The 18,524-nt window shown below is 45.8% G+C and overlaps 1 protein-coding gene across 1 annotated transcript in view; it reads left to right on the top strand.

Moving 5' to 3' along the window:
* The window catches only part of LOC122945532, a 49,275-nt gene that overhangs the window by 16,957 nt on the left and 13,794 nt on the right, over positions 1 to 18,524 (top strand). Inside the window, exons 7-10 of the mRNA XM_044304594.1 lie at positions 2,956 to 3,267; positions 3,595 to 3,912; positions 4,048 to 4,083; positions 4,945 to 4,997. Of these exons, the coding sequence (XP_044160529.1) occupies positions 2,956 to 3,267; positions 3,595 to 3,912; positions 4,048 to 4,083; positions 4,945 to 4,997 (719 nt within the window). The remainder of the gene's footprint in view (positions 1 to 2,955; positions 3,268 to 3,594; positions 3,913 to 4,047; positions 4,084 to 4,944; positions 4,998 to 18,524) is intronic.

The following is an 18,524-nucleotide window of genomic DNA, read 5'->3' as shown; positions in this document are numbered from 1 at the left end:
TTGGTTCTGTTAGTGTATCTTTGTACTGAGCTTGGTTCTGTTGGTGTATCTATGTACTGAGCTTGGTTCTGTTAGTGTATTTATGTACTGAGCTTGGTTCTGTTAGTGTATCTATGTACTGAGCTTGGTTCTGTTAGTGTATCTATGTACTGAGCTTGGTTCTGTTAGTGTATCTATGTACTGAGCTTGGTTCTGTTAGTGTATCTATGTACTGAGCTTGGTTCTGTTAGTGTAGCTATGTACTGAGCTTGGTTCTGTTAGTGTATCTATGTACTGAGCTTGGTTCTGTTAGTGTATCTATGTACTGAGCTTGGTTCTGTTAGTGTATCTATGTACTCAGCTTGGTTCTGTTAGTGTATCTATGTATTGAGCTTGGTTCTGTTGGTGTATCTATGTACTGAGCTTGGTTCTGTTAGTGTATCTATGTACTGAGCTTGGTTCTGTTAGTGTATCTATGTACTGAGCTTGGTTCTGTTAGTGTATCTATGTACTGAGCTTGGTTCTGTTAGTGTATCTATGTACTGAGCTTGGTTCTGTTAGTGTATCTATGTACTGAGCTTGGTTCTGTTAGTGTATCTATGTACTGAGCTTGGTTCTGTTAGTGTATCTATGTACTGAGCTTGGTTCTGTTAGTGTATCTATGTACTGAGCTTGGTTCTGTTAGTGTATCTTTGTACTGAGCTTGGTTCTGTTAGTGTATCAATGTACTGATCTTGGTTCTGTTAGTGTATCAATGTACTGAGCTTTGTTCTGTTAGTGCAGGGGTGCCCAACCTTTTCTGGTTGGGGGCCACATTGTCAGCCTGAACCAATTCCAAGGGCCGAAAATAAAACTTAAAGGAGATATTACCAACTGAAATACTGTATTTTTGGCATATTAAACATACAGTATATATCATTAATGTCAGGTTACACTTCTGGTACTCCCATCTAATGGGAAAATACATGAAAGATACATGTGAGTAGACACTAGACATAGGCATACAAATCTGTTACCAGATGGTTGGGGGCCGCAAAGAATGGTATCGAGGGCCGCATGTGGCCCCCGGGCCGCAGGTTGTGCACCTCTGTGTTAGTGTATCTATGAAGTGAAATTGGCTCTGTTAGTGTATCTATGTACTGAGCTTGGTTCTGTTAGTGTATCTAAGTACTGATTTTGGTTCTGTTACCATATCTAAATGCTGTGCTTGGTTTTGTTAGTGTATCTAAGTTATGTACTTGGTTTTCTTAATGTATCTAAGAACTGTGTTTGGTTCTGTTGGTGTATTTTAGTATTGTTTCTTTTACCATATCAATGTAGAAAGTTTGGTTCCGTGGTACAGTATGTCTGCAAAAGCACTGGTTCAATCACTGTATCTACAGTGCCTTGCAAAAGTATTCACCCCTCTTGACATTTTTCGTGTTTTGGTGCTTCACAACCTGAAATTAACATAGATTGTTTGAGGATTTGCATCATGTAATTTAAAGAACATGCCGACAACTTTGAAGATTTTTATTTTATTGTGAAGCAAACAACAAATAGGACAAAATAACAGAAAAAGTAAATGTGCAGAACTATTCACCCCCCTAAAGTCAGTACTTTGTAGAGTCCCTTTTGCGGCAATCACAGCTTGAAGTCGCTTTGGATAAGTCTCTATGAGCAGTTGCCACATCTGACCGCTGGGATTGTTGCCCGTTCCTCCTTGCAGAACTGCTCCGGCTCCTTCAGGTCGGATGTTCGCGCTTGTGAACAGCAATCTTTACGTCTGACCACAGATCTTCTATTGGATTGAGATCTGGGCTGTGACTCGGCCGTTCCAACACATTTACATGTTTCCCCTTAAACCACCCAAGTGTTGCTTTAGCCGTGTGTTTGGGGTCATTGTCCTGCTGGAAGGTGAGCCTCCGTCCTAGCCTCAGATCACGCAGAGTGGGACAGGTTCTGCTGAAGAATATCCCTGTATTTGGCACCATCCATCTTTCCATCAACTCTGACCAGTTTCCCAGTCCCGTCCCCCCAGTATTATGCTGCCACCACCATGTCTCACTGTGGGGATGGTGTTCTTTGGGTGATGTGATGTGTTTGGTTTGCGCAGAAATAACATTTTCTTTAATGCCCTCCTTGCCCGGTCTGTCAGTTTTGGTGGGCGGCCTTCTCTTGGCAGGTTTGCTGTTGTGCCATGTTCTTTCCATTTGGTTATGATAACTGCGGTATCTCAGAAGAACAGCACACAACTGGCGCACAATACAAATGCACTATATAGAAAGTATATAATAAGTATATCGCACCCCTCTGTATATCACACCTATCTATAGCACAACGTTACCAGTCCTTAAAATGACTTTTGTGGCCCTATTAGCTAGCCTTTGGTGTCCTTAACAGCCTGTCCCTGCTCCACACAGCAACCTCTCCCTACACTGGCAAAACACTGAATGTAAAAAAGCGGCCAGATCGGGTTTATTTATAAGGTAGGGGGTGTCCATGTGCTGAAACGTCTCAATTGGCTGTCCTGTACCACCTGATGGATGTGTCATGGGTCAAAGTTCTGCACAATGTAAAAGAATATGACGCCGGCGGACATCGCCATATGTTCGCCCATTCGGCGAACCATGAACAAGCAAAGTTCGCCGTGAAACTACGGCCGGGCGAACCGCAAGGCCATCTCTACAGAGAAGACATCACCTGTGAGTCACTGAATGTAAATGTTCATTCTGCTTGTGTTCACGTCCCATCAGTGCTGTAGACACTCGTATGGTCGGCACAGAGACATACATTGTACCGTACTTTATTTCACTGGTTTAAGTGCAAAATCTTTACAGCAAATCGGCAACCACTGTGCCACCGCTAAATGTGCCCTGACTTTCCACAGTATGATTGTGGTAGATTACCCACTGGTTATAATGATGGGGGCACACTATACTTAGGATTTATAATCTGCCATATTCTCCTCCATTTTATTTATTTCTGTATTTGCAGTTAAACCCCAGCTGTCACAGGCAGTGATAAGACGTCTCATGTACACTGGAGAGATCAAGTATCTGCTCAACCTGGAGAAATTCCGACCTAAAAACATCAGGATTGTATGGACATGTGGAGTGGGAAGACCAGAAGAAGTCCTGTCATCTACTGAATCAGTGTCAGATAATCCTGACGGAACCTACAGCGTCTCCAGTGAGGTCAGAATTCCTGAGGAACGTCACAAGGATCCAGGGTTCAGAGTCCGAGTGACCTGGGACCATGACTCGATGGAGGAAGCAGAATCCAGGGAGCTCTCTATCCGAGACTCAGGTGAGAAGAGTCTTATAAAGGAATCCCTGAGATGTGTGCAGCCATATAGCTCCTTCCTTATTCTATACTAGAGCTTGAGGGCAGGTTATTTAACATACCCCTCACATGATGCTGTATACCAGCTGATCTGGTCTCCTGTATATCCTGTATTACCTAATGGTGACATGTTGATGGCTCGGTGGACCCCTTGGGTAATTTACTGTCTGATCTTCATACATTTACTACATTATCTGGGTAAACAGGACTTACCAACGTACATGGTGCAATATATACATGTGTGATATTTATGCGCTGATACTGTATATAATGTTAGGTTTTGTTATATAGATTACAGATGGACTCCAGTTGTAGAAGAGATCCAGATTCCCCGTCTACTTCATGACACCCCAGCCACCCTGCAGTGTAATATCTCGGGGTATTTCCCGGATGCAGTCACTGTGAGATGGATGAGACGTGCTGGAGATGAGATGTATGAAGAGACTGAGAACCAGAGGATAACATCGGGGAGAATGACCAATAATACTTACATCTGTACCTCCAATCTGACCATTACCCCCACCCTGGGGGCAGAATATATATGTCTGGTGGAGCATTCCACCCTGGAGAAGCCCATAGAGAAAAGCACTGGGAGGCTACAAGTCACTGGTGAGTGCTTACACACGTAATTAAATCCGGTGCAGAATAGCATCCAGTTTTCATAATGGATGTGCTTCTCTGTACAGGAGCAGGTCTGTTTTGGGCTTTCCTAATGTTTTTTTTCACCCATATTATTCCTTTTAGCAGCTGCACAGCTAGATGCATTTCACTCAGAAGCAGGTGACAGATCCCTTGTTCCAGCATATTTATACATTTGAATAGTTTTCTTAGTGCACAGTAACACAAAGATTATCTGAATATAGAAATTTCTCAAAACCAAATTGCATCAAATAATGAAGTAATTTACAAGGCAGGGTTTAATATATAGACGGGAACCAGATAAACATTTTATGGATCAATATTGTAAATGCATTACTGGAAATCTATGCCTCAGATCAAAAAGAGGGACATTTAAAGAGCAAAGAGGGACTGTCCCTCCAAGGACGCCTTCACAGGTTTTGTGGCACAAAATTCTGCCACTGAAAATCGGTTTTAATACAATGGTAACGGAATTTGAGATTCCTCATAGAGATATGTATAAATACTTCCAGCTTAGGAATGCGCTGCGGACAGTGGACCAAGATGATAGGTATAGAAGGGAAAAATCGGATATGCTGGATAAATTTATTAGAGGAGGGGAAGGAGGAGGAATAACCGCAAGGAGATATGGGATTTTGATGGAGGGAAGGAAAAAAAGGATCATAATGCCGGCCGTAAGAAAATGGGAGAAAGAACTAGAATCTTTTACGGAAGAGAAATGGAGAGATGCCCTTAGAAATTATGCGAGGGTCTCTGATAGGGGTTCACACAAGATCTCACAATTCTTCATATTGCATAGATTACATCGATCTCCATGGATGTTGAAAAGAATGGGTGTGAGGGAGTCAGATAAGTGTCTAGAATGTTGGGAGGAGAAAGCTGATTTAATACATTGCTTTTGGAGATGCCCCAAACTTTTTAGATATTGGACAGAAATAGTAGAAATCATATTTTTGCGTCTGAAAGTTCAGCTGCCCAATGACCCCGTCATTTGTATTTTAGGGGCAACTGAAGACTTGAAGTTAGATAAAAGAATACGATTGGTTTTGAATAAAGTATTATTTCAAGCCAGACTTCTTATACTTAGGAAATGGATAATGGCAGATCCGCCGACAGTGGGACAGTGGAAAAAAGCAATAGATAACTTAATTATAGAAGAACGTGCGATGGAGAGTTATACTAAAAAAATCACAAAATTTGGACGAAGTATGGAAAAATTGGCTACTTTAGGGCTGGATGTGTTTTTTTTTTTTTTTTTTGTTTGTTTTGTTTCTCACGTCCCTCCCCTTTCTCTTCCTATGGGTAGTGGGAGGGTATAAATAAAGATAAATTACTATTATGAATTGTTAATATCTAAGTTTTTTTAAATATTAGATTAATGTATTTTTTGGATGTTTTTCCTATGAAATTGAAATAAAGACTAATTAAAAAAGAAAAAGAAAAAAAAGAAAATCGGTTCCATTCATTTGAATAGGGCAGCGAGCACACTGATTTCTGCAAGCCTCATTAAGGTGAATGAAACTGATTTTCAGTCTCTGAATTTTCTGCCACAACATCTGCCGCGTGTGAAGGCGTCCTTGGAGGGACAGTCCCTATTTTTGACCCTATGCATCTCTTTGCTCTTTAAATGTCCCTCTTTTTGATCTGAGGTATAGATTTCCAGTAAAAAGAGGGAGGTCTGCAGTAAGGGTCCATTCACTTGGGAGGTCTGCAGTAAGGGTCCATTCACTTGGGAGGTCTGCAGTAAGGGTCCATTCACTTGGGAGGTCTGCAGTAAGGGTCCATTCACTTGGGAGGTCTGCAGTAAGGGTCCATTCACTTGGGAGGTCTGCAGTAAGGGTCCATTCACACGTCTGTAGAATGTGTTCGCACCCGTTCCGGATTATCCAAAACGCGTGCGGACAACTTCATTCTCTATGGGGCAGAAATGGATGCGGACATCACACAGTGTGCTGTCCGCATCAGCATTTCCGGAGAGCGGCTCCGAACTTCCGGTCCGTGGCACCGGAAAAAAATAGAACATGTCCTATTCTTCTCCGCAATTGCGGACAAGAATAGGCAGTTCTATGTGGGTGCCGGCCGGGTGTATTGCGGATCCGCAATACCCTACCGACATGTGAATGGACCCTAAGAGTATCACAGCTCGCAGGACATGATCCAGAAACAGATGGTGCAGTTAAAACTGCATCAGAAAAAACGTGGGTGGTTTTGCTGCAGTTTTCGCTTCTGGATTTTAGGGTTTGTCTGCACAGGATATAAGTTGGATTTGCATGTAGCAGAAGCAAAGTGTTTTACAGTACCATCAACTACTTTTTATTTTATTTTTATATTTTTCATTTTGCAATACAGAAAATTACACAAGAACAAGAAATCCTCGCTCCAGTCCAGAAATCACTGGCAAATGGAAGAGATATCACAGATGATAAATCCTGCCAGGTCGCATGCAATAAGATACTGATCACATCATCACTAGGGCTGCCATATCAATAGGCCAAATAGTGCAGCACCGCCAGGATCCCCTCCGGCGCTGGACGAGACAACTACACCCGGCACAACTCGCTACAAAAACCCGCAGAGAAAAAAGGGCAAGAAGAAAAACCAGCGCAGCGAGCCGCTCGCACCACGACAGGCTCTCACTGGGATTGCCGCATGCACCATATAACGGGCTACTTTAGTTCTTGCTATGGCAGTGTTATTAATCCTTCCTCTGTCGTGCTGGGCTGCGCAGACTCCTTTCTACATTGTGCTGTTTTGTGAGGATAGCTTCCTGCGTTGAATCTAAGTTATTACAGGTCATTGCGTAAAACGAGAATTAAGAGTACAAAGTGGCAACTGTAAAATCACCAACGGCGAATATTCATCTTTATTTGTATGTCGACAGCATATTCTGAAGCACTTTACAATTGGAGACATAACAAACAAGTAACATAAGTAATCAGACAATGGACAAATGATAAGACACAAAGAGAGCGCTCCTTGTCCACAAAGCTTGCAATCTATACCACATTACCACCAGTGTGACCAATATTACTATATTCAGAGCTTGGGATACATATAATAAAGCTGTTGGTCCAGTCTGACTGCCATCAGTGGTCAGAAAGGACCTTGTCCTGTAGATAAGCCTCTATAATGATTAACCCCTTCCCCACCCCTAGGCTTCTCTAGTATTATAAATCCCACACGTTGTCACATTTGCTTTGGAAACAATAAAAACTTTAGCGGGAACAGATGTCTGCAAATAATATCCCTGTAGAAAGAATTTAGAAAAGTTCAAGGAATGTTCCTAAGTGTTTTCTACGAGGATGCTGTTTTCCTGGGCTGCAGTACCAAGCACAGCCACTGTAGAATGAACGGCGCTGTGCTTAGAACACTGTGAGGAGGCCGCGGTGCTCCCGTCAGCCTACAACAGTTGCCGGTGGCAGTGCCGAGTGTCTTAACCCCACTGATCATACATGGATTACCTATCATGAGGATGGGTTATCAATATTTTACTCCTGGAAAACTCCTTTAGTGATTGGGCAGAGTGATCCTGAATCATAGAGAGAGAATTGTGCCTTTAGGAAAAAGCAATTTTTTTTGTCGAACTCGGGTTCGGGTCCGAGGTACTGTAACGCCCCGCTAGGGGGCATTACCACTCTTTTTACCCCTCCGCCATCCTTAAAGGGGTTCTGCATTTTGTTTAAACTGATGATCTATCCTCTGGAGCTTAGCCCCGCCCAGGCCAGTGATACTAGTCGTGACGTCACTGGGCCTACAGTAAACAGTGAGAAGCCGCTGCGCCTCTCAAACAGCTTATCCGACACCCGGGACCCCCGCCGATCAGATGCTAATGATCTATCCAGAGGATAGATCATCAGTTTAAACAAAGTGCAGAACTTCTTTAATGGAGCATCTTGTATCATCTTGTGTATGTATCCCTAGGTCCTGCACAATGTGTAAATGTATTTATGTTTTGGTAATAGTTCCTTGTAATGTGCCTGGTTCACCAGCAGATGGCGGCATTTCTGGCAGAGCTGTGTTAGATAGAATGGAACCCTTCTTCCATTCTATTCAAGGAGTTAGTTAGTGGAAGGGCAGTCTAGCCTTCTCCTCCTAGGGGAGAGGTTGTGTGCAGAGTCTAGCCTTCCCCTTCTTGGAGAGAGGTTGTGTACAGAGTCTAGCCTTCCCCTCCTTGGGGAGAGGTTGTGTGCAGAGTCTAGCCTTCCCCTCCTTGGGGAGAGGTTGTGTGCAGAGTCTAGCCTTCCCCTCCTTGGGGAGAGGTTGTGTGCAGAGTCTAGCCTTCCCCTCCTTGGGGAGAGGTTGTGTACAGAGTCTAGCCTTCCCCTACTTGGGGAGAGGTTGTGTGCAGAGTCTAGCCTTCCCCTCCTTGGGGAGAGATTGTGTGCAGAGTCTAGCCTTCCCCTCCTTGGGGAGAGGTTGTGTGCAGAGTCTAGCCTTCCCCTCCTTGGGGAGAGGTTGTGTACAGAGTCTAGCCTTCCCCTCCTTGGGGAGAGGTTGTGTGCAGAGTCTAGCCTTCCCCTCCTTGGGGAGAGGTTGTGTGCAGAGTCTAGCCTTCCCCTCCTTGGGGAGAGGTTGTGTGCAGAGTCTAGCCTTCCCCTCCTTGGGGAGAGGTTGTGTGCAGAGTCTAGCCTTCCCCTCTTGGGGTAGAGGTTGTGTGCAGAGTCTAGCCTTCCCCTCCTTGGGGAGAGGTTGTGTGCAGAGTCTAGCCTTCCCCTCCTTGGGGAGAGGTTGTGTGCAGGGTCTAGCCTTCCCCTCCTTGGGGAGAGGTTGTGTGCAGAGTCTAGCCTTTCCCTCCTTGGGGAGAGGTTGTGTGCAGAGTCTAGCCTTCCCCTCCTTGGGGAGAGGTTGTGTGCAGAGTCTAGCCTTCCCCTCCTTGGGGAGAGGTTGTGTGCAGAGTCTAGCCTTCCCCTCCTTGGGGAGAGGTTGTGTGCAGAGTCTAGCCTTCCCCTCTTGGGGTAGAGGTTGCGTGCAGAGTCTAGCCTTCCCCTCCTTGGGGAGAGGTTGTGTGCAGAGTCTAGCCTTCCCCTCCTTGGGGAGAGATTGTGTGCAGAGTCTAGCCTTCCCCTCCTTGGGGAGAGGTTGTGTGCAGAGTCTAGCCTTCCCCTCCTTGGGGAGAGGTTGTGTGCAGAGTCTAGCCTTCCCCTCCTTGGGGAGAGGTTGTGTACAGAGTCTAGCCTTCCCCTCCTTGGGGAGAGGTTGTGTGCAGAGTCTAGCCTTCCCCTCCTTGGGGAGAGGTTGTGTGCAGAGTCTAGCCTTCCCCTCCTTGGGGAGAGGTTGTGTGCAGAGTCTAGCCTTCCCCTCCTTGGGGAGAGGTTGTGTGCAGAGTCTAGCCTTCCCCTCCTTGGGGAGAGGTTGTGTGCAGAGTCTAGCCTTCCCCTCCTGGGGTAGAGGTTGTGTGCAGAGTCTAGCCTTCCCCTCCTTGGGGAGAGGTTGTGTGCAGAGTCTAGCCTTCCTATCCTTGGGGAGAGGTTGTGTGCAGGGTCTAGCCTTCCCCTCCTTGGGGAGAGGTTGTGTGCAGAGTCTAGCCTTCCCCTTCTTGGGGAGAGGTTGTGTGCAGAGTCTAGCCTTTCTCTCCTTGGGAGAGGTTGTGTGCACAGTCTAGCCTTCCCCTCCTTGGGGAGAGATTGTGTGCAGAGTCTAGCCTTCCCCTCCTTGGGGAGAGGTTGCGTGCAGAGTCTAGCCTTCCCCTCCTTGGGGAGAGGTTGTGTGCAGAGTCTAGCCTTCCCCTCCTTGGGGAGAGGTTGCGTGCAGAGTCTAGCCTTCCCCTCCTTGGGGAGAGGTTGTGTGCAGAGTCTAGCCTTCCCCTCCTTGGGGAGAGGTTGTGTGCAGAGTCTAGCCTTCCCATTCTTGGGGAGAGGTTGTGTGCAGAGCCTAGCCTTTCTCTCCTTGGGAGAGGTTGTGTGCACAGTCTAGCCTTCCCCTCCTTGGGGAGAGGTTGTGTGTAGAGTCTAACCTTACCCTCCTTGGGGAGAGGTTGCGTGCAGAGTCTAGCCTTCCCCTCCTTGGGGAGAGGTTGTGTACAGAGTCTAGCCTTCCCCTCCTTGGAAAGAGGTTGTGTGTAGAGAGCTTGTCCCTCTTGGGAGAGCCCTGCCTAGGCCAACAGAGCCTTGTCTGCTCTGCTGGGCCCCGAGGCCTAAGCTCAGTGCCTCCAAAGTCAGGAAGCAAGATTCCCTGAATAAAGACCGATAAAGACAAAGATACAGCGCAAGATAAAGAAAGAGTCAGACTACAGAAGGCTCAGTTGCAGCCTACAACAGAAAGCAGAAAGGAAAAGTTCCTATTTATTCCTGTCAGCACAGCAGAGTCAAAGAGTGACAGACATAGCAGAGCTGAATGCGTTTACCTGCCAAAAAGTTAAAACCGAAATCTGCAGATGACCAAGATAAAGCCTGAAGATTACTTGAATAAACTTGCATCAAACAAAGTTACTGTTCAACGTTATACCAAGTCTGGATTAAATTTATTCCATCCTCACCTTCATTCAACTACCCTTTTCACTGCAGTGGCCGGCCACGCTTAGGGTTCTCAGATATCCAGGTAGGAGCACCGTGACAAGTGCACAGCCACACCACCAAGGGACATTAGGCCACCCTTACACCACTCTGGCATTCCAATCCTGGGCACAACTATATTTCCTAAAAGGGGGACTTTGTTCGTTGTTGCTGAAATGCAACTGGCGTCACGAAAAACATTTTCCCTTTAAGGAGCCCCTTGCCCTGGGATCGGCCCTCTGCAGTACCACTTGAAGCCGATTCGCTCATCCCTACCCTCAACTATCCGTAGCACTGCAGCTAATTGTGTAATTTTTGTATTTTACATATTGTTTTATTCAGACAGTAATCTTATTACAATGTGAATATATTTTACTACAAACCGGATTCCAAAAAAGTTGGGACACTATACAAATCGTGAATAAAAACTGAATGCAATGATGTGGAGGTGCCAACTTCTAATATTTTATTCAGAATAGAACATAAATCACGGAACAAAAGTTTAAACTGAGAAAATGGACCATTTTAAGGGAAAAATATGTTGAATCAGAATTTCATGGTGTCAACAAATCCCCAAAAAGTTGGGACAAGGCCATTTTCACCGCTGTGTGGCATCTCCCCTTCTTCTTACAACACTCAACAGACGTCTGGGGACCGAGGAGACCAGTTTCTCAAGTTTAGAAATAGGAATGCTCTCCCATTCTTGTCTAATACAGGCCTCTAACTGTTCAATCGTCTTGGGCCTTCTTTGTTGCACCTTCCTCTTTATGATGCGCTAAATGTTCTCTATAGGTGAAAGATCTGGACTGCAGACTGGCCATTTCAGTACCCGGATCCTTCTCCTACGCAGCCATGATGTTTTGATTGATGCAGAATGTGGTCTGGCATTATCTTGTTGAAAAATGCAGGGTCTTCCCTGAAAGAGATGACGTCTGGATGGAGCAGATGTTGTTCTAGAACCTGAATATATTTTTCTGCATTGATGGTGCCTTTCCAGACATGCAAGCTGCCCATGCCACACGCACTCATGCAACCCCATACCATTTCGGTTTTACACAATAATCTCAGGTTGGGTATCACTTTTGCGGGATGAGATGACGGTTAGATTGGTACTATTTTGAGGTGCATATGACTTTTTGATCGCTTGCTATTACACTTTATGTGATGTAAGGTAACAAAAAAATTGCTTTTTTGACACCGTTTTTATTTAATTTTTTTTACAGGGTTCACCTGAGGGGTTAGGTCATGTGGTATTTTTATAGAGCAGGTTCTTACAGACGTGGCAATACCTAATATGTATACTTTTTCTATTTATTTAGGTTTCACACAATAATATCATTTTTGAAACAAAAAGAAAAACATGTTTTGGTGTCTCCATAGTCTGAGAGCCATAGTTGTTTTTTTTTTGGGGGGGGGGCTATTGTCTTGTGTAGGGAATAATCTTTTGCGGGATGAGGCGACGGTTAGATTGGCACCATTGTGGGGGGCATACGCCTTTTTGATCGTTTGGTGTTGCACTTTTAGTGATGTAAGGTGACAAAACAAAAGTTTTTTTTAGCACAGTTTATTTTTTTGACAGTGTTCACCTGAGGGGTTATGTCATATGATATTTCTATAGAGCCGGTCGTTACAGACGTGGCGATACCCAATATGTATACTTTCTTTTATTTTTTAAAGTTTTACACAATAATATAATTTTTGAAAAAAATACATAAAATCATGTTTTAGTGTCTCCATAGTCTGAGAGTCATAGTTTTTTCAGTTTTTGGGCAATTGTCTTAGGTAGGGTATCATTTTTGTGGGATGAGATGACAGTTAGATTGGCACTATTTTGGGGGCATACGACTCTTTGATCGCTTGCCATTACACTTTTTGTGATGTAAGGTGACAAAAAATGGCTTTTTTTACACCGTTTTCATATTATTATTTTTTACGGTGTTCACCTCAGCGTTTAGGTCATGTGGTATTTTTATAGAGCAGGTTCTTACAGATGCGGCGATACCTAATATGTCTAATTAAAAATGTATTAATAAAGTATTTTTGAAGCAAAAAAAAAATCATGTTTTAGTCCGAGAGCCATTGTTTTTTTATTTTTTGGGCCATTGTCTCATGTAGGGGCTCATTTTTTGTGGGATGAGGTGACGGTTTGATTTGTACTATTTTGGCGTACATACAACTTTTTTGATCAGTTTTATTGCCTTTTTTTGGGAAGTAAGGTGGACAAAATTTCAATTTTATCATAGTTTTTATTTTATTTTTTATGGCGCTCACTGTGCGGGGAAAGTAACATCACCGTTTTATAGATCAGGTCATTACAGACGCGTTGATATCAAACATGTGTAGAGAATTTTAAATCAGTGATAAATGTATTATTTTTTTCATTTTTACATTTTTTTCACTTTTTTTTACATTTTTTGACCCAGACCCACTTGGTTCTTGAAGATCTAGTGGGTCTGATGTCTGTATAAAACAGTACAGTATATAGTGTACTGTACTGTATTTTCACTTTACAAAGTCTTATCAGAGACTTCTGCCTTTAGCAGAAGTCTGATCAGCACCATGGACAGCCTCTGATCAGCACCATGGACAGCCTCTGATCAGCACCATGGACAGCCTCTGATCAGCACCATGGACAGCCTCTGATCAGCACCATGGACAGCCGGACGCCTGTGAAGGCGTCCGGTTGCCATGGTAACCATCACTCGCTGCCACAACAGAGCAGCGGGTGATGGGGAGGGAGAGGGGCCCCCCCCTCTGTGATCCCGTCAAGAATCGGTGTCTAAAAAGGCACAGCAGCCCCCGATGGGAGAGGGAGGGGGTTAAACGGCTGACAGAGAATGAAACATAGAATGTGTCGGCAGATAAGAACCATTTGGCCCATCTAGTCTGCCCAATCTGTGTGATGATGTCAGCCGTTGCAAGCAGAGTGTTAGCAACTTCCTGCAACTTCCGAAAGGTCTGAATTGACCTGCGGTTTGCAGTGATCGCCGATCCGGGGGGGGGGGGGGGGCAGGGGGTTAACAGGCATTGACCGAGGGTGCCTGCTGATTGAGGCACCCAGTTCCGATCACCGCGCGGCGGTGATCGGAACTACACGTGACGTACCTGCACTCCCTGTGTCCCCAACAGGTTAAGGACCATATTGCGTTTAGCAGGTGAACGCAAGCCTTTCACATTCCATGATATAATCCGCATTAAGGAACCCACATGAAGAAGACGTGCAAGAGAATGTAAAGCAATCCGTTCAGTTTGCATCAGGATGTCTTCAGTTCAGTCCTTTCACGTCTTTTGGACGGAGATAAAAGCGCAGTATGTTGTATTTTTATCTCCGTCCAAAAATGCGGAAACACTTAACGGAATGATGGATCCGCCATTAAGTTCCAATTAAGGGCGGATCCGACATTGAAAATGTCTGTATTAACGGATCCGTTCTTCCACTCTGCCCATTTTGCAGACCTTTAAAAATGGTAAAATAATTAATAACGGATCCGTTTTTACGGATGACACCAGAGAGACGGATCCGTTATTTCAATACAATTGTCAAACGGATCCGCATACGGATCCTTTTTGCAAATGAAATCCGTTTTCAAATGTTTTTACGGATCCGTTGGGCAGTTCCGTCGACGGAACTGCCTGACGGAATCCTTCAACGCAAGTGTGAAAGTACCCTAACGCCTCCAGCAAGAGTGCGCGCTACGCGGTGGTGGCGCCGGCCCTGCGTGTGTGCCTCTGATAAAGCTCAGAACAAACTGCTGAGAACGCTCGCCTTCTTCTGGTGACTCCTGCCCCCTAGGATCTGCCCCCTTGGATGGCAGTTTCATCTTGGAAGTCTAAGTATTTAACTATTACTTGTCTGGGTCGGCGATTCTGCCCCATGTTACCTGCATTGCGATCTCTGGTTCCCAGGTCTGGTCCCAGCCGGTGAGCCCTTTCCACCTTGCATATATTGTTTGACCCCAGAAGATCAGGTATGTCACCTTCACATATATTGTGCAGATCTTTTGCAGGGACAGATTCACGGATCCCGACTATTCTCAGGTTATTTCTCCTGGATCTATTTTCTAGATCTTCAACTCGTTCCCATAGCTTGTTATTTTACCTCTGTAAGGGTATGTTCGCACGAACGTCTGCGCCTTGTGGTCGTATTGCATTTGCGGATCCGCAATACACAGGCCCCTCGTTCCGGACCCATGCACTTCAATGGGTCCGCAAATCCGGAAATGCGGAATGGAAGCACAGTGGGGTTTCGTCCCTTACTTTCGTTCTGCAAAAAGATAGAACATGTCCCATCTTTATGCGGAACGGGCGGATCGCGGACCCATTAAAGTGAATGGGTCCGCGATCCTCTGCGGCTGCATTGCGGCCCGCAGGACAGCCACGTTCGTGTGAACATACCCTAAGCCTGCGGGTTTGTGAAATATATTCGGCTGCATTCATTTCCAGCGTGTGAATACGGGATTCAGCCTCTTCTATGTGAACTCCCTGATGTTGTAAGTCCTCATGTACTTGTTGCAGCGAGGATTTTAGGGTTGTCGCTGAGACGCCACCACTATAGTTTATAGTCTGTCCCACCTTGACGGCAAGTGATTTGGTGAGATGTTAGGGGGGGATCCTCCCCATCATCTGCATTTGAGAGTGGAGAGATGTCAGGCGCCATATCTGGTTTCTCTCGGATCCGGCATTTTTCCCGTTGACTTGCATTAATGCCGTGTGTTCCGTCAAACCGGATCCGGCTTTTGCATGTTAAACCCGAAAAATGTGCAAAATAAGTTAAAGTCCATAAATCCCGGATCCGTTTTTCCAATGCATTTTTTCGATCTTATCAGAATGTGAACGTGCCCTCAGTCTCGTGGGTTCCTGCAGCGCTCCCTGCATATGGTTTCTGCGTCTTTGGATGGAAGATCTGAAGTGACCGTGGACGGAGCGAACCTGCAGCTCCCGGGACATCTCTTACTGATGAGCACTAAGGGCTCATGCACACGAACGTATTTTCTTTCCGTGTCCATTCCCTTTTTTTGTTCCGTACGTGGAACCAGTCATTTCAATGGGTGTGCAAAAAAAAAACCAGAAGTTACTCCGTGTGCATTCTGTTTCCGTATGTCCGTTCCGTAAAAAAATAGAGAACATGTCCTGTTATTGTCCACATTACGGACAAGGATAGGACTGTTCTATCAGGGGCCAGCTGTTCTGTTCCACAAAATACGGAATGCACACGGACGTCATCCATATTTTTTGCGGATCCGTTTTTTTCGGACTGCAAAATACATACGGTCATGTGCATGAGTCCTAAGGCTGAGTTCACATATGCGCTTTGAACTGCGACAGTCAGTTACGGCAGAGATACAGACTGCTGGAGATCACTGTATCGGGCCAGCCAAAGGTAGGCACAGAAAGCGGGCGGATCCCATTATGGTGAATGGGGATTCGGCGGTGCATGCCGGCACACACTGCTGGAGTTCAAAGTGCAAACTGACACGACAGTGGTTTGGTTACACATCTGAGCTGCATTTTTTGCGGCTCGGGTGCGGACTCATTCACTTCAATGGGGCCTCAAAAGAGGCGGACAGCCCTCCGTGTGCTGTCCGCATCCATTGCTCCATTCTGTGGCCCTGCAAAAATTATAGATCATGTCCTATTCTTGTCCGTTTTGCGGACAAGAATGGGCATTTCTATAATGGGCCGCCCGTTCCGCAAATTGTGGAAAGCACACGGGCGGACTGCAAAACACGGCACGGTCGTGTGAACAAGCCCTAGGGGTGCTGCGCCTCCTGCACAGCCGAGCAAGGCAAGCATCCTACTTACCACCTGTCCTAGGGAGTCCCGTACAGTCCTAGCTATCCGGACGCTTTACTTTCTTCCATGTCCATATCTAAAAAAGCGTAGGAGTCAAAGGTCACCCTGCGCTTCACGTAATTCTATAAATTCTATTCTAGATGAGTCTAGGAGCCGCCACCTATACCTTTACAGGATGGAGCAGAAGAGGTTAAACGACTGACTATACCCTACATCAAAACCCAGGAGCCTACAGACGCAGCCGAGCTAAACTCGATGGTTAAGGCTACTCTCACACTAACGTTTTCTGCGGATCAGTCATGGATCTGCAAAAACGCTTCCGTTACAGTAATACAGTCGCCTGCATCCGTCGTGAACGGATCCGGTTGTATGATGTCTTCTATAGCCAAGACGGATCCGTCATGAACACCATTGAAAGTCAATGAGGGACTGTCCGTCTTGCTCCGCACCACATCGCGGACAGAAAACCGCTGCTTGCAGTGTTATTCTGTCCGCAATGGGAGCGCAACTAAACGGAACGGAATGCATTTTGGTGCACTCCGTTTTCGTTCAGTTTTGTCCCCGTTGACAATGAACGGGGACAACACGGAAGCGTTTTCTTCTGCTGTTGTGATCCTATGACGGATATCAATAGCGGAATTGAGAACTCTAATGTGAAAGTAGCTTAACGTGATAAGTAAATAATGTCCGTTTTCAATGGCTTTTGTCAGGAGGTAACGGATGTAACTCTGTGCCATGTGATATCACACATCATAGTTATTAGGTGTCTTGTAGTAAAGGGAACCAGTCACCATGTAAATGCAATGTAAGCGACAGGCAGCGGGTTATAGAGCAGGAGGAGCTGAGCAGACTGAAGCAGAACTTCATGGAAGCTATATATAATCTGCTCTGCTCCTCCTGCTCTGCTCCTCCTGCTCTGCTCCTCCTGCTCCTGCTGCTCTGCTCCTCCTGCTCTATAACCTGCTGCTCTGCTCCTCCTGCTCTGCTCCTCCTGCTCCTGCTCTGCTCCTCCTGCTCCTGCTCTGCTCCTCCTGCTCTGCTCCTCCTGCTCTCCTCCTCCTGCTCTCCTCCTCCTGCTCTCCTCCTCCTGCTCTGCTCCTCCTGCTCCTGCTCTGCTCCTCCTGCTCTGCTCCTCCTGCTCTCCTCCTCCTGCTCTGCTCCTCCTGCTCTGCTCCTCCTGCTCTCCTCCTCCTGCTCTGCTCCTCCTGCTCTCCTCCTCCTGCTCTGCTCCTCCTGCTCTGCTCCTCCTGCTCTGCTTCTCCTGCTCTCCTCCTCCTGCTCTGCTCCTCCTGCTCTGCTCCTCCTGCTCTGCTCCTCCTGCTCTGCTCCTCCTGCTCTATAACCTGCTGCCCCGGCGGGATCCCTCCAGTTACTGTTGAACCCTCTGACATGAAGTCACGAGAATACCTTCAAAAAGCAGGAGGAAGCTCCATACCAGATTTCTGATATTAGATTATGTAAGGCGCCAACCTTCTGGATTTACCACCCCTCCCCCCATAATATATCCTGTATCCTGGTTTAAGACAAAAATTGCATTATTTCTTAGCGGTTTAGCGGTGCCGGCCGTTAGTAGATGAAGCATTGGAAATCCAGTCCATTAACTGAATGAACCCTTTTCTTCAGTCTCTCCTGCATTTGCTTCAAGCCTTAAGCCTCTTTTTTTTTTTTCGTTTTGTGTGCCGTTTTTTTGCGTTCAAGAATACGGTCCATATACGGAACCATTCATGTCAATGGGTCCGCAATAAAAACGGAATGTACTCCGTATGCATTCCATTTCCGTGTTTCTGTATCTCCATTCCGTGCAAAGATAGAACATGTCCTATATTTGGCCGTAAATCACGTTCCGTGGCTCCATTAAAGTCAGTGGGTCCGCAAAAAAAATGGAATGCATCCATATGTCTTCCGTTTTTTGCGGATCCATCTATTGAAAATGTTATGCCCAGCCCAATTTGTTCTATGCAATTACTGTATACTGCATATGCCATACGGAAAAACGGAACGGAAAAAAGGAACCGAAACGGAAACAAAAAACGGAACAACGGATCCATGAAAAATGGACCGCAAAACACTGAAATAGCCATACAGTAGTGTGAAAGAGGCCTTAGGCTTCATGCACACGACCGTTGTTATGTCCCGTGTCCGTTGTTCCGTTTTCCATGATTTTCTGCGGACCCATTGACTTACAATGGGTTCGTGGAAAACTCAGCTAATGCACCGTTTTTCATCCGCGTCCGTAATCCGTGTTTTTAGTCCGTGAAAAAAATATGACCTGTCCTATTTTTTTCACGGACAACGGTT

Source organism: Bufo gargarizans, chromosome 8 (genome assembly GCF_014858855.1).
Source record: "Bufo gargarizans isolate SCDJY-AF-19 chromosome 8, ASM1485885v1, whole genome shotgun sequence".
NCBI lineage: Eukaryota > Metazoa > Chordata > Amphibia > Anura > Bufonidae > Bufo > Bufo gargarizans.
This window is presented reverse-complemented; position numbering and strand designations above follow the sequence as displayed.